At 37.1% G+C, this 14,110-nt stretch overlaps 1 protein-coding gene across 9 annotated transcripts in view; it reads left to right on the top strand.

Moving 5' to 3' along the window:
* sorcs2 (sortilin-related VPS10 domain containing receptor 2) overlaps nucleotides 1-13,377 on the top strand; it is a 179,132-nt gene extending 165,755 nt beyond the window's left edge. The window contains exons 14-29 of one of the 9 annotated variants that reach the window (XM_089129425.1): nucleotides 716-823; nucleotides 1,789-1,909; nucleotides 2,766-2,899; nucleotides 3,070-3,198; nucleotides 3,748-3,919; nucleotides 4,103-4,289; nucleotides 4,652-4,785; nucleotides 7,145-7,268; nucleotides 9,869-9,981; nucleotides 10,098-10,220; nucleotides 10,604-10,703; nucleotides 10,815-10,856; nucleotides 11,206-11,232; nucleotides 11,488-11,590; nucleotides 12,034-12,266; nucleotides 12,739-13,377. In XM_089129425.1, the coding sequence (XP_088985551.1) occupies nucleotides 716-823; nucleotides 1,789-1,909; nucleotides 2,766-2,899; nucleotides 3,070-3,198; nucleotides 3,748-3,919; nucleotides 4,103-4,289; nucleotides 4,652-4,785; nucleotides 7,145-7,268; nucleotides 9,869-9,981; nucleotides 10,098-10,220; nucleotides 10,604-10,703; nucleotides 10,815-10,856; nucleotides 11,206-11,232; nucleotides 11,488-11,590; nucleotides 12,034-12,266; nucleotides 12,739-12,803 (1,915 nt within the window). In that variant the 3' untranslated portion in view covers nucleotides 12,804-13,377. The remainder of the gene's footprint in view (nucleotides 1-715; nucleotides 824-1,788; nucleotides 1,910-2,765; nucleotides 2,900-3,069; nucleotides 3,199-3,747; nucleotides 3,920-4,102; nucleotides 4,290-4,651; nucleotides 4,786-7,144; nucleotides 7,269-9,868; nucleotides 9,982-10,097; nucleotides 10,221-10,603; nucleotides 10,704-10,814; nucleotides 10,857-11,205; nucleotides 11,233-11,487; nucleotides 11,591-12,033; nucleotides 12,267-12,738) is intronic. The other 8 variants (XM_089129429.1, XM_089129426.1, XM_089129431.1 and 5 more) reach the window with 8 other exon arrangements.
* The last annotated feature ends 733 nt before the right edge of the window (nucleotides 13,378-14,110 follow it).

Genomic DNA, 14,110 nt, shown 5'->3' with positions numbered 1-14,110 from the left:
TAAACTAAACACAAATGGACCCAGTTGCGGAACTGACAAAGACTGACAGAAGGACTTCTAAAAAGAGAAGAAGAGTAGTAGTAAACACTGAGTCAGACTAGTATGAAAAACAAGAATTCAAGACTTTCCCTCCCTAGCTTTTGCTGACCTGATTGAGCTGGTAATCCTTTGAGTGAGTGCTTTAAGAAGCTTATTTGGCTTTGGAGGGCTCTTCAGACCACCCTGAGCTGCCTAAATCTTTTTCCTCTGCAAAGGGTTGGTAAAAGCCAACCCTTAACCCATATAAAATAAAGTGATTCACATGATTCACATTCTAGATATCCAGTTCACCTTACTTCACAAATGTATGTAAAAGGGAAACCTATGAAGATCAAAGTGAGAATCATTACCTTCTCTAACAAAAGCCTTGAAGCCTTTCATCGGTGTTGAGCCTTCTTGGCAGTACAAACAACCGCTTCTGTCAGGATAAGACTAAGAGCTTGTAGTGCTTATGCTGGCTTGTTGCCTACAAACTACCTTGTTCACATTGTGAGAATAAATGGCAACTGAATGATATTTTTCAACAAAAAAAAATTAAATGTGAAAACAAATCATTTTCATATTTGGTTAACAAATGTCTCACCTCAAAGCAGAGACTAGTCACATGATGTATGATATAATATACAACTTGATGCATACCGCTGATACAACATCACATCAAACATTTTTGTCTTAGATTCAGCATAGATGAGGGACAAACATGGAGCGTCCACAACTTCACCAGCACATCAGTGTTTGTGGATGGACTTTTGAGTGAACCTGGAGATGAGACACTGGTTATGACGTGAGTATGAGTTTGTCCTCTGAAAAGGGATAGTTCACCCAAAACTGAAGATTCTGTCATGTACTCACCCTCATGTTGTTTCAAACCTCTATGACTTCTGTGGAACATAAAAAAAGATATTTTGAGGAATGTTTTGGGTCCTATATTGTTTTGGACCCCATTGCTTTAATTGTATGGACAAAAAATAGCCATACAGTTTTGGAACAATATGAGAGTGAGTAAATCTTTTTTGGGTGAACTATCCATTTAGGACTGTGTTATTCTGTGTTGGTTGTATGATTGGCCCTTAGGACAAAATATAGATTTTTCAATCATTTTGTGCTGTTTGAGTATGATCCTGACTTGAAGGTCAGACCTTTAGTCCATCAAAAGCTGAATATTTAATTTAACAGGCAGAAGTAGATTTATAAACTTGGACACAGACCATGCTTATGGTAAAACAAAATTGAGAATTTCTTCTTTTTTTAGATATGAGTGCTGTAGATCATCAAAGCATTTTTACTTGTTCAAGACATTCGTGCACTGATTTCTCAAAAAACACAGATTCAGGGTTCCACCTTGTGGTGGTGAACAGTGCTTTATTTGAGATTAAGTGGAGAGCATCTTCCCATAGACGCCAAACAGCAGGTGGCCTCTGTATTATAAAGAGGCTGCGCTTTTGATAAAGGCTATGTGAGATTCAGTGGCCTCAATTAAAGAGGCCCCTGCTCATTAGTAACTTGCTGATGAGTGAATCCATGTGTCTGTCCACTCATTTGCTCCATTCCCAAGATGTGTAATTGGGTAGTGAATGTGTTTTGACTTGATTTCAAGGATACACTCTGATAGTCAAATTTTTTGAAAGGGATAAATGGCTTTTGTTTCAACATTTGCGGTTTGAAGGATAATAGGATTATTATAGATGGAGGGATGGATAAATGGACGGGCGAAGGATTATGTTTGTTTATGTTTACTGTTGTGGACAGGGTATTTGGCCACATAAGTTACCGTTCGGATTGGGAGCTGGTGAAGGTGGATTTCCGTCAATCGTTTCCCAGACAGTGCACAGAAGCTGATTATGACTGCTGGAAACTCACTGACCTACAGGTAACTTCAGGCTTTCTCTTGTTACGGCATGCTCAAAAACCCTAGAAGTTGAATCAGAGTGCTGTACAACTAATTTTAACTAATGAGAGGAAATAATAAGAAAAGACCATTAAAACAAAAGAAAATAAGGTTACACTTTATTTTGATAGTCACTTTAGACGTTCTACTAATTATAAGTAACTTTTCAACTACATGTCAACTAACTCTCATTAGAGTATTACTATATTATAGTAGACTGTCTGTAGACTGTTAGGTTATGGTTAGGTGTTAGGCTTTGGGTTAGGAGAATACGTTTACTTGTAGTCGCCAAGTTTACTTACAGTCAGTTGAATGTCTGTTAGGGGACAAACAAAACAAAGTGTTAGCTGATATTAAGCAGACAGTCCATTAATACTCTAATGACAGTTAGTTGACATGTAGTTGAAAAGTTACTTATGGTTAGTAGAATGTCTAAAGTGGACTATCGAAATAAAGTGTTACCGAAAATAATAATAATAAAAGTCATATCTACAGCAACAACAGCAAAGGAAATATGATTTATATTTTTGAATCAATTTACCACTTTGGTAACGCTGGCAACTTTGGTAATTTAATCTTTGTTAATGTTATTTAATCAAAATAAAACTTTTCATTGTTAGTTCATGTTAGCTCAGGTCCATTAAATAATATTAACAGATAAAAAATTACAAATAATAATGTTGAAACATTGACAAGATTAATTAATGTAATTAAAGTATTTTTCATTGTTAGTTCATGTTAATTAATGTAGTCAACTCATGTTAACCAATTCAAACTTTATTGTAAAGTGTTACCACTACCTTTCAAATGGAAATATATGACACGTCTTCTCCTACAGGGAGAGAAATGCATCATGGGCCAGGAACGATTGTACAGGAGGAGGAAAGAGACATCGTTCTGCATTAAAGGGAAGAGCTATACATCAGCTCTAACCGCTAACCCTTGCCAGTGCTCAGAGAAAGACTTTGCCTGGTACGAAACAAACAGATAACCTTTTGCACTTTCTAGCCAATTGCAAATATACACATATGTCTTTGATGTAACAAGACACCCTTTATTTCACTTTCTAACCCCAGTGGAGTGAATTGTGAATTAGATCTGTGGCTAAAAATAGAGCTTTACGTGCCTCTGTGTGTTCTCAGCGACTACGGCTTTGAGCGAGCTCCCAGCCTCAGGTTAGAGGGGGATCGCTGCTATCCTGACTTTTGGCATGATCCTGACGCTCCACCTGAAAACTGCCATTTAGGACACAGCTATAAGTCTAGCACAGGGTAATACACACACACACACACACACACACTGCAGAATGTTAGGTTAAAATAACCATGAACGTGTTACTTATGCTTTGTGAACACTAAGATTGACAGAGCAGAGGCAGTTTTCTATACTCTGTTTCCAGACTGACAGAGTCTCTCAATTCTGACACTATTACTATAGCATTCAAAGCAGATATGCTGAATACGGTACTGACTAGATTGAATAAACAGATCAGATTTCATTGCTTGCAAAATGATTTGTTGAAGAGATTAGATTTGGAAACCAAATCAGATTTGTGTCCATCAAATCCATACTAAGCTATGTTAAGTAGAGCATGCCATTTCAGCAGAACCAAGACAGCTGAACCAATACATTTAACACATATGGATGTTTTAGCCACTTCTTACTTCTTAGTATGGTTATTCAGGAATGTAATGTGCCTTTTCCACAACTCTTCATTATAACTAAGAGTTTAAATCCAGGCAACAACACTACAGGGATTTTCCAGTTTAAGGCAAGTAAAAGCAAGTCAAGGCTAACATGTTTTGTGTTTTCTGTTGAAGTTACCGGAAGGTCATCGCTAATGTTTGTGAGGGTGGCTTGAATAAAGAACAGAGCGCAAAGCAGCATTCCTGCCCTCTGCTGCCCCCTAAAGGCCTGCAGCTGGGCATCAAAGGACAGATGTTGGCCGTGGCACCTGGTGATGACATCACCTTTATAGTGCATCAGGAACAGGTGAAGTGCATGGATTGTTTACACTACGTACAGTTTCATAATTTGATTGCTAAAATGTAAGACAACTTGAATGATATAAATATATTAGATTCCATGTGTTAAAGATTTACAGACAAAGAAAAACACTACTAATTTTAGGCATCTTTAACATTGATTTGTTTCATTGTATATGTCCCTTCTCAGGGTGACACCATCAGCACCAGATATCAGGTAGATTTAATGGATGGGGTCAGGGCTATATATGAAAACCTGACTGTCATCGACGAACCCATTCAGCACCGCTATGAGAAGCCAGGTGTTTACCGTGTGAATGTGAAGGCTGAAAACTCTGCTGGACACGACCAAGCCTCACTTTACATTCAGGTCACAGGTCAGTGAAATATTCAGATTTGAGTGAGAGTGAACTGGATTCAAAACCCATTGCATCAAACTGTGGAGCATAGTGGTTAGTATCTATAATAGTGTGAGATTGAAAGGGTTTTACTGAGTTATAAGACTCATAACCTATAATAAACTACAACAACAAAAAAACACATACAAAATCTGTACAAAAAGAACTCCAAAGAATACTCATTTCAATATGGATGCTCATTATTTACAAAGTTGTACCCACACCTTACACCATATATAACATTTTCATATCTCAAGACCTGAAAAATAGTCTTTTTCTTTTTTATTGGAACGTTCAATTTATCTCTAATTTCTCTGTTTCGACCTCTCTTTTCTCTCCAGATCCTCTACAGGATGTCCATCTGCAGGTGGTCCCGATCGCTGGCAGAAATCAAGAAGTAAATCTCACAGCTATAGTGCAGCCCCCCGAGGCAAACCTTACCGTGTTTTACTGGTGGATTGGAGATAACCTTCAGGTACTCGGTGGTAGTTTATAACTATACACATATTACTATGTTTTTATGGCGCTGCTTTAAATACTTCCTATTACAAAGGCTCATTTTCTGACCCAATGCTCACATTTCAGTTTTGTTTTTTTTGTTTTATTATAGCTATGTTTGTGTTTATTTTTTAAGTATTAAAGTCATTGTGCAGACTTTAAAAAAAAAACAATAAGAGCTGTTTACCCATGTATTTTATGAAGGAAATAAACCCTCATCATGACATGTAATGAGGGTATTATTTATTCATTGACACATTTATTGACACTGAAACTTTGCATTTAAAGGGGTCATATAATGGTACATGCATTTTTTCTAGTTGATTGTACTGAAATGTGTGTTGGCATTGCCTGTAATTATAAATGATAAAAAATGATAATGATAATGATAAAGCCATATAATGATAAAAAATCCATCAAGTTTTTGCTAAGAAGCTGCTCCTGAAAAAAAGAATCGGTACCAACTATTAAGGTTGGGTATCGAGAATCGAGTATCGATTGGAACCGGGACTAACTTTTAGTTTTTTCCGGAATCGTTCAAAAGTTAAAATTTCGATTCCTAGTTTCGATATTCACAGTCCGCCGACCGGAAGAAGAAACCGCTGAACAACACCAATGAAGAAGCGTCTACCGGAAGTGCTGGCATAACCGTGCGAGTCGAACATGAGTAGCTGACGTCAGCGGTCCAAAGTGTGGCTTCACTTTTCTAAAAATAACGAAATCTCGGCAAAATGCAAAATTTGTGACAAAAGGAGTATTTGTGACAGAAGGAGTATTTCCTTCAGAAAGGCCGTTGGTTAGCAAGGTTAGCTAAACTTTTTTGACCCTGCTTCTTAAAAGAATCGGAATCGAGAATCGTTAGGAACCGGAATCGAAACAAGGAATCGGAATCGGGATCAGAATCGTTCAAATTCAAACGATACCCAACCCTACCAACTATTCGTGTTCCTGCTGCACCTCCAGAAGAAGTGAGTGTAAAGTTTTATTAATCTTTATATTTATATCTTTGCAAATCACGAAAAAAATGTGTTTATGACCATTAACTGTAACAATCAATCTGTCAACAAACTAACGTATACATCAGTAAACACATAGCATTTGTATCTCAATTCTCTTCCCTGCCAGTACGTACAAAGATAGAGCAAAGTGACATTACGTTAAAGGTGCAGTGTGTATTTTTTGGTGACATCTAACGGTTCGGTTGCAATTTGCAAGTTGCACTAATGGCTCAGCCCACTGCTCACCCCTCCCTTTCGAAGAATCTACGGTGGCTAAAACGGGACAAACATATTGTCGAGACAGCAGAGAATAGCCAGAGTAAGCCAAGAGTGTGTATCATTGTCACTGTTTCTGTACCACAGTCCATTATAAACCACATCATGGATAAATTTTACAAAGCCATAGTCCAGCGAGGATCAAGGGTCTTAATGTATAATATAATATAATAATAGTAATCAATCAGCTGATCGTCTCACAAACGTAACCAGCACATTTCTCCCCACATAGCAAACCTATAATACAGCGAGGGAGAAGAACCACATGCAACTATGCAACTACATATTTTACACCACTGACAAAATGAATGTCATATTGCATTTCTGTTAATAGATCAGTGGTTCCCAAACTTTTTGAAAGCAGGGCACTCCTTTGTAGTTTTATTTTTTCCACAGCACCCCAACCCAATTAAACTAAACAAACATAGGCCTATGTACATAAATATACAATTGATGCCGCTAACGGATTCCTCTGAACACTTTTTTTCAGTAACAAGTAAATAGATACTCAAAGTTTTTACTCATTGCACCTTTAACCAAACCATTCAGAAACATCCTGTTCGAGCCTTAATTGACGAACCATCATCTTTTTCCGGGTGCGACTCTGGTTCAAATTGATAAGATTGCACAGATGTGTCCTCAGACTCCCGCTGCCATTTTTTCTCCAAAATATACCCTCAACTGTTGTCAAGGCAACACACCAGCAGAACAGAGGGACAGAGTGAGAAAAGCTCATTATCATTTAAACTAAGGCATATACACTGAAACGGCGTGCTGAAAACAGAGCTGTTTTTGACCAGGTAAAATTAGTGTTTACTAAGTAGTCTTTACAATACTAATGAGAATTGTTCATAAAAGATTATATGACCCCTTTAAGATTACATGCTTCCATCTGTGGGACTGTATTGAGAATGGTCGAGAATGTTTATGAGGCCTTGTGTAGTCTCACATATAAATGTTGAAGTAATTGACCTGGAATTTTTTTAAATGCTCATGCTTGAAGGTTCAGGTGTGGCTGTTGAAGTGTTGCCTTTATACAAAACGTGTCTTTCCCCTCGACAGCCAAAGCTGACCCTGGAGAACAGCCTGATTACAAGGTTCTCTGAGGAGGGAGAAGTTCCTGTGACAGTTCAGGCTTCTAATGGTCGCTCCATGGTGCAGGACAGCAAGACTGTCATTGTTTACGGTAAGATAAAACCTCCTGATGTTCAGCATCAGGGGATCAGGGGCGCACTGGTGGGTTGCTGGGCAATGTGGGCCACAACTGCTGCTATATATATATATATATATATATATATATTAAGAATTAATTATAGTTACGGGTCCTTCCCTTCCCTTCCCTAAACGGCCATATTTTTTAAATTTCAGTATCCCTCCAAATAATTTTATTCCATCCAATTCAATCATATCATGTTTAGGCCCAGTGCAATTGGTCTAACATTGTTTGTCAACATTTTTGAGCTGCCCAATCAAATCAAAGGAGGCAGAGTTGACTGTTCACAGTATTTTCAGTGCGATTAAAGAATGCAAGATTAGATGTATAAGCAGCCAAACATGATGAGGCACAATCCAGAATTACAGTATACAGACGGTAATAACCCAGATATCTTATGGATAGCGAATTTCACCAATTTGAATGTACACAATGTAATTTGTACACAACAGTAATTTGTTATTGAGAATGTAACAAGCAACAGTTTTCAGAAGATCAGGCATACGATAAAGTCATAGTGTGTGCATCTTGTGCATCTTTCACTCTTAGAAAATTTCTTTCATTTCCCACATTTTTCATAAGTTATTATCCTCAGACTTGAACTAAAACGTGAAAAAACGTATGTTTGTCTTTTATGTTGTGCTTAGCAGACTGTCAAGTATTAGAATAAAATTATTATTTATAAATAGTTTAAATGCATTATTCTATAATAAATAAGATCTATTTTGGTTATTATGATTACTATTTTATTATTTGCACAAGGAAACAGCTAGTGTCTTCTTTCAGAAAAGACCATGGTTCATTAAATGCAAACATTTATTTTTGTCCAGGCATGTCCATGTCTGGTGTGTGCTTAAAAAGAAGCAGCCAATTAAAGGGACAGTTCACCTAAAAATGAAAACTCTTTCATCACTTACCCATTTGGTCGAGTTTTTCCACAAAACATAAAGATTGTTTCTACAAAAGGAAAGCATGGTCTGTCAAACTCTAAAAAACACAAATAATACAACCACTAAAGGTACCATGAAGGCAGTCCACATGGCTTCTGTGCAACATTCAAATTATTTTATGGACTCATTTTATGGTACAGTTAATCATTAGTGATACTTAACTGAGCTGTGTAAAAATTATTTAAAATTCTATTTGCCTGGTAGCACTAAGAAAAACTATATTCAAATTATAACTTATATAGCATAAGTATGCCAGTCGTTCATTACTGTAAGTGATGAGCAAAAAATGCAAAAATAGCATTTATGATATATTATTTTGTTGTATTGTTATGCTAGTAAGTGGAGTTAAATTGTTCTGCACATCTGTGAACCGGTGTGTTATGGTTTGGTGTTTTGTGAAACGGGGACAGAAAGTCCAGGCCATTTTTTTAACCCTAGTCTGCCCAGTATGTGGGACGAATAATACAAAACCACACGGATGTTGTGACAACCACAGATTGTATGTGATTAAACACACACATACACCCTAAGCTAACCATCATTCAGAGGAACACTATATCAATACTAAAGAGTTTGAAACAGATTGAGAACAATCAATGTACATGGACTGTTTCATTTCTTGATTTGTGTGACATTTAAAATCTTTCTAAACCATATTTCTTTCTTGTAATGATAGTGTTAAATAGAAATAAAATATTCATGTGATTCCAGAGCTGGATTGAATATTTATGAGTGTGGTGTGATAGGATGAGGTCATGCTTGGAAAGCAGAAATGACAGTCTTCCTCAGAGACAATGTTCAGCTTGAATGCAGAATAAAGAACTGTTGTGCACAACTGTGTCACTCCACTGGTTCATATTGTTTGTCCTCAAAGTCAAACTCAAATTAAACCTGTTGGGTTAAGTAATTTAATAAATTAAGTTGGATGACTTTGCAACTTAAATGTCTGTAGACAAATGACTTGGCCGTAAAATTTTCACTGCTTTTTTTAAATCACATCTTTTTAACTGGTTATGCAAGTCTTTTTTACAGAATATTTTTCGGGTCAGATGAAAATTCACCCAAAAATGTCAACTCTGTCGTAATTTATCTACTTAAACACCTTCATGTCATTCCAAACCCACTTGCTTTGCTATAGTAAAAAATAATTGTGTGTGATAGCCTGACTGAAAGACATCTTTGCATCTAATTATGCATCTAATAATGAATCTTTGCATCTGATAATGCATCTTTGTCTAAAATATAGGATTTATAAATCTCATGGGTGTTTTTGAACATATCAGAACACTGTTTGTTAAAATAAAACTGTTGTTGTATGGCAAAATTCTTCAAAAAATGTTTGTGTTCCACTGAAAAAAAATAACAGCATATGCATTTGGAACAACATGAGGGTGAGTAAATTAAAAAAATATTTTCTTGGTTAAACAATTCCTAACTGATTTTGAAACTGTTGCTGTGTTTTTTTCTAGTCTTAATATTAGAACCTGTTTTTGATTGACAGCACATTTCTAGTTGCCATGTTTCATTATACTGTATAAAATCATCTCTTACTTTATACAGCCTGATTTTTTTTTTTTCATATGCCGTATTAACTTTAATGATACCTTAAACGTCTCTCTACAGATCATTTCCAGGTCATACCATTGAGTTTCAGTCGCAATTTGGACCGCTTTAACCCAAACATCCCTGAATGGAGACAAGATGTGGGACAAGTCGTAACCACAATTCTTGCTAAGGTTGTCGCTTCAATCATTAACCTACACATAGACACACATTTGAGCTCCCTTTGTTTTTTTATGCAATTTTTTTTTTTTTACATTGTTCTCATCCTATCGAACTCTTTGTCTAATAGCTCGCGGGGGTTCCTCAGGACTCTTTGGTTACCATGGTAAAGCCTGGTCTTCCCACCACTGCAGACCTGTATGTTCTGCCTCCAGTCAGCACACCAGTGAAGAGGAGTGTGTTTGTGGATAAGGTTGGTCTTTCATGTTGCCAGGGATGAAGAGCCACTCGAATGAGAAGAGATACATGCTCATTCAACAAAACATTAATCCAGCAATATAATTGTTGATACGGTGGCCTAAAATGGACATCTGCAAACAACTTAGCAGAGCCTGGAGATACTTTCAGGAATAAACATAATATAGAGTTCATTGAATCGAATGTAAACAGAGAGAACATTCTGAGATTAGCATTAACTAAGGTTAATAAATGCTGTAGAAGTATCGTTCATTCTTATTCATTTTAATGGTAACATATGAAATCTAATTGTAAAGTGTTACCAGTAATGAGTATTGAAGTGATGTTTGTTTGTATTAAACTATTTTGTTTTTCTTGTGTGTGTATTCATTTCTGTAGCGTGTTCCCACCATAAAGCAGGTTCTGAGTGAGAACAATGTGAGCTTCATTGTGAGAGGAGGGTTACGTGTGTTGGTGACTCTGGCAGCCTCTGATTCAGGTGAGCAAAATAAAACAGATTCTGCAACCTTCAACAACCAAGAGTCACTTAATAATTATAGTTTTACAGCAAGCCCTTCATCATTCCTAAAACACACAATGTATTTCCAAGGACCTATAACTAGTGACCTGTCTGCCAGCACAACAGAGACTGGTGCGTCACATTTACCTCTCGCTTTTAGAAGTGTCCTCTTCACTTTAAGAATATTGTCTTGCTAATGCAGAGTTATAAAATAAAAGGGAAAATAATGGAATAATTTCTGGTTTCTGTTCTGTTTTCTGGTCTAGTCTTTACATTGACTTTACTTCATTTACTCTTTATGTATGCTTCTGTTGGCTTGCATTTCTGTTTAAGTTTTGAGCGTGTACAGTGCTTCTTAATTTTAATAACACATGCATGTTTGAGTATTCTTTTTCTCTAAACTTTCCTTTAAAGATATTTTTTAGTTGTTGTTGGGTTTTTTTTAGTAATTTTGTTTGTTTTGTTGTTGTCTGCATCACAGCCACACAAATGCCTTCATCCACACAAGGTGTGTACATTTGTGTGTGATTTGAGTGATTTTGGCTTGAATTGGTTTTATTTGTTTGTTCGTTTTTGAAGTGTTTGGTAAGTTTATAGAAAGTGAGTCAGGTGACGAGTAAAAGGATAGCTCACACAAAAATGAAACTGCCTTTAATTAATGACAAAGTTGAGCAAAGTCAAAATTGGTATGAATCGAATGACAAATGTGATCAAGGGTTTGATAATGCAATATAAGCTGATGACAGAAGCTGGTCTCCTGCAGGTTCTCGTCTGGCCGCAGCAGGTCCAGGTGTTTGGGCTCTCGCTGTTTTTCTCCTCATAAGCTTGATCTCTGCTGCAGCATTCATACTCTTCAAGTTTAAAAGGTTTGTCAGTTACTTCAGTTTTTTTCCATTCGTAAAATACAATTCATTTACATTTTTCAAATGCCTCAATTTTGTAGGCTATAAGTATAGGCTATTTCACATATTTAGAGAACCTTCCTGTCATTGCTGATGTGGGTTATTAGGACTAACATTTTATTTACTCAATAAATCCAATTTCCTGATAACTGAGCTGAATACAGCTGATATAGCTTCATGTCAGAGCTGTCTGTTTTGTAGGTATAACTTGCACATACCCATTGTGTCTTGCTGCCCATCACTGAATTGCATGCTACACACATCTACAATGTTTTTTAGAGAAGCTTTAATCTTTCAGTCTCAATGTCCTGTCATACCCCATCACAGAAGAATGCATGTTCAGTCCCCACATGTCTTAATTGACAGCCAGCTTATATAACAGAACATGAACTACAAAACTGTGACAGGAAAAACTACAAAAACCATGGTTCCTTGCTGAGGCCAGAGGAGAGCAGCCTAACGCGTCCCTGGCTGCGTTTCAGAAAACTGCCAGGGCGAAACGTCTACGCCCAGATGCACAATGAGAAGGAGCAGGAAATGACCAGCCCTGTCAATCACAGTGAGGACACGCAGAATATCATTCAAGACGAGGAGTTCATTGATGACGACCTTGACTCGCAGACACTAGGTAACACTGGAGGTAGAAGCAAATGCACAGTTACCCTACCTGGCTACACTAACCAGTCATTACTTACAAGAAAAGTTGTGATCAGTCTAACATCACCACTAATTTTTATTTTGGATAACATTTCACGATAAGGTTCAATTTGTTCATATTAGGTAATGCATCAGGTTATCATGGACTACACTTATAATGTTTATTTATGTACAATTATTATTGGTTATTGTTAATACATGTTTATCACTCTTACCCAACATAAAAATTATTAATATTTTTCCTTCCAACATAAAATGTAAATGTTACTATTTACCACATTGCTTGATTAAAATCTACACAACCCAAAAAGCCTAAATTATCATTAATGCAGTATAATCTGTTGTTATTAAACTAACCGTTATTAAATGTCTACATGTGTTACATTGTTCAACAACCTTGAGTGAAATTTCTTTTTCAGCTTAACAAGACTGGTTTCTGATGTTCTTGTTGCCAGGCAACCACTCAGGAGTGGTGTTGAGCATAAACTCAAGGGAGCTGCACAGTTACCTGACCAGCTGATGACCAATGTGGAGGTGCCAGTGATGAGCACAATAGACTATGCCTTCCTCTTCTCTCCAGATCTGACCCTTCAGAAGAGAGAGCAGAGACACACCTGCACCAAACCTTCTCCTCCTCTCTGTATCTTCTGTCTTTTCCAGCCTCCATTCCAGGTGGATTTTGCAGCCATCTGCTGATGACCCCATACACTCACATATATTTCCTGTCTGACTGTTGATGTGCGCACCCTGCCTCTCATTTGCTCTTATCACGGGAGCACTTACTAATGCCCAGGGAGAAACTTGTTGACAAATGCTTTCATATTTTTCACTGGCTTGTTTGTGTCCTCCTGTTTTTTTTTTTTCTTTCATTCTAATTTGTGTTTTCTGAGTCTCTCAGGCCACTGAGTTGTTGTGGTCACTGTAAAACTCAGATGAGACTGAAAGGTGAGTGAAGGCCATGCAGATGTGCTGCAATGCACATAGAGCAGGATATGATACACATTTAATTCAGGGGAAGCAATGTTTGTTAGATATAGCCAAAGGGACACTTAAGATATTCTCAATCACCTTCTTTTTATTCCGTTGTAAACAGACATTTAATTTGAACCCATAACTTTTCATATGCAATAACACATCTTTTGCTTTAATCAATAACAAAATTTATTATTTTGCCCTGTTTCGTGGATATGCTATGCAGTAAAGTCATTTTTGTCTGTCTAATTTGATTCGGCAACATGTTAGTCATATATCATTAATAGCTATGGTGAAATTAGTCATTGCGATGATGATCAATAACTGATTACTTTGCCCAAGAAATGCATACAAACATGTTTTGCCTTTTTTAGTAGGCAAATAATGTCTAGAATTATGTTTAAAAGGCAGGTGCAAAAAATGAGATACAATTTACTGCCGAATCAGCACAGCTAGAGTCAGTGTTGCCGGGAAAACCTGCACCATTTATCAGGGTCGTGTTGCCTGGATGCCAGCCCGAACCCCGCCCACAACATTTTTTGGTCGGGAAGGTCGGTCAGGAGTAATTATGATCGGTTCAGAAATCGCAATGAAAAACCGCAATAAAAACCATGTGGTTGTTTTGGTTTCTCCTTTAGTCGTACTCATGGAGGACCAAGTAGAAGAAGCAACACTCATTATTTTACTACTACTTCCAGCGTGCGAGCAGTTGAGTTCTGTTGACAACTAGCATGCTCAACATGCGTCACTTACTGCGTTCATCTAATTGGTTGTAGGTCTATCCAATTGAGTGCAGAGTTTGTTCGCTTTTCCTGGTTCGGTTAAGGCACGCCTCATAATCCTATGGAGCAGTAG

Source organism: Pimephales promelas, chromosome 1 (assembly GCF_988280905.1).
Source record: "Pimephales promelas chromosome 1, fPimPro1.hap1.1, whole genome shotgun sequence".
Classification (NCBI taxonomy): Eukaryota; Metazoa; Chordata; class Actinopteri; order Cypriniformes; family Leuciscidae; genus Pimephales; species Pimephales promelas.
The sequence above is the reverse complement of the archived record's forward strand: the minus strand, read 5'-3'. Positions and strand labels throughout refer to the sequence as shown.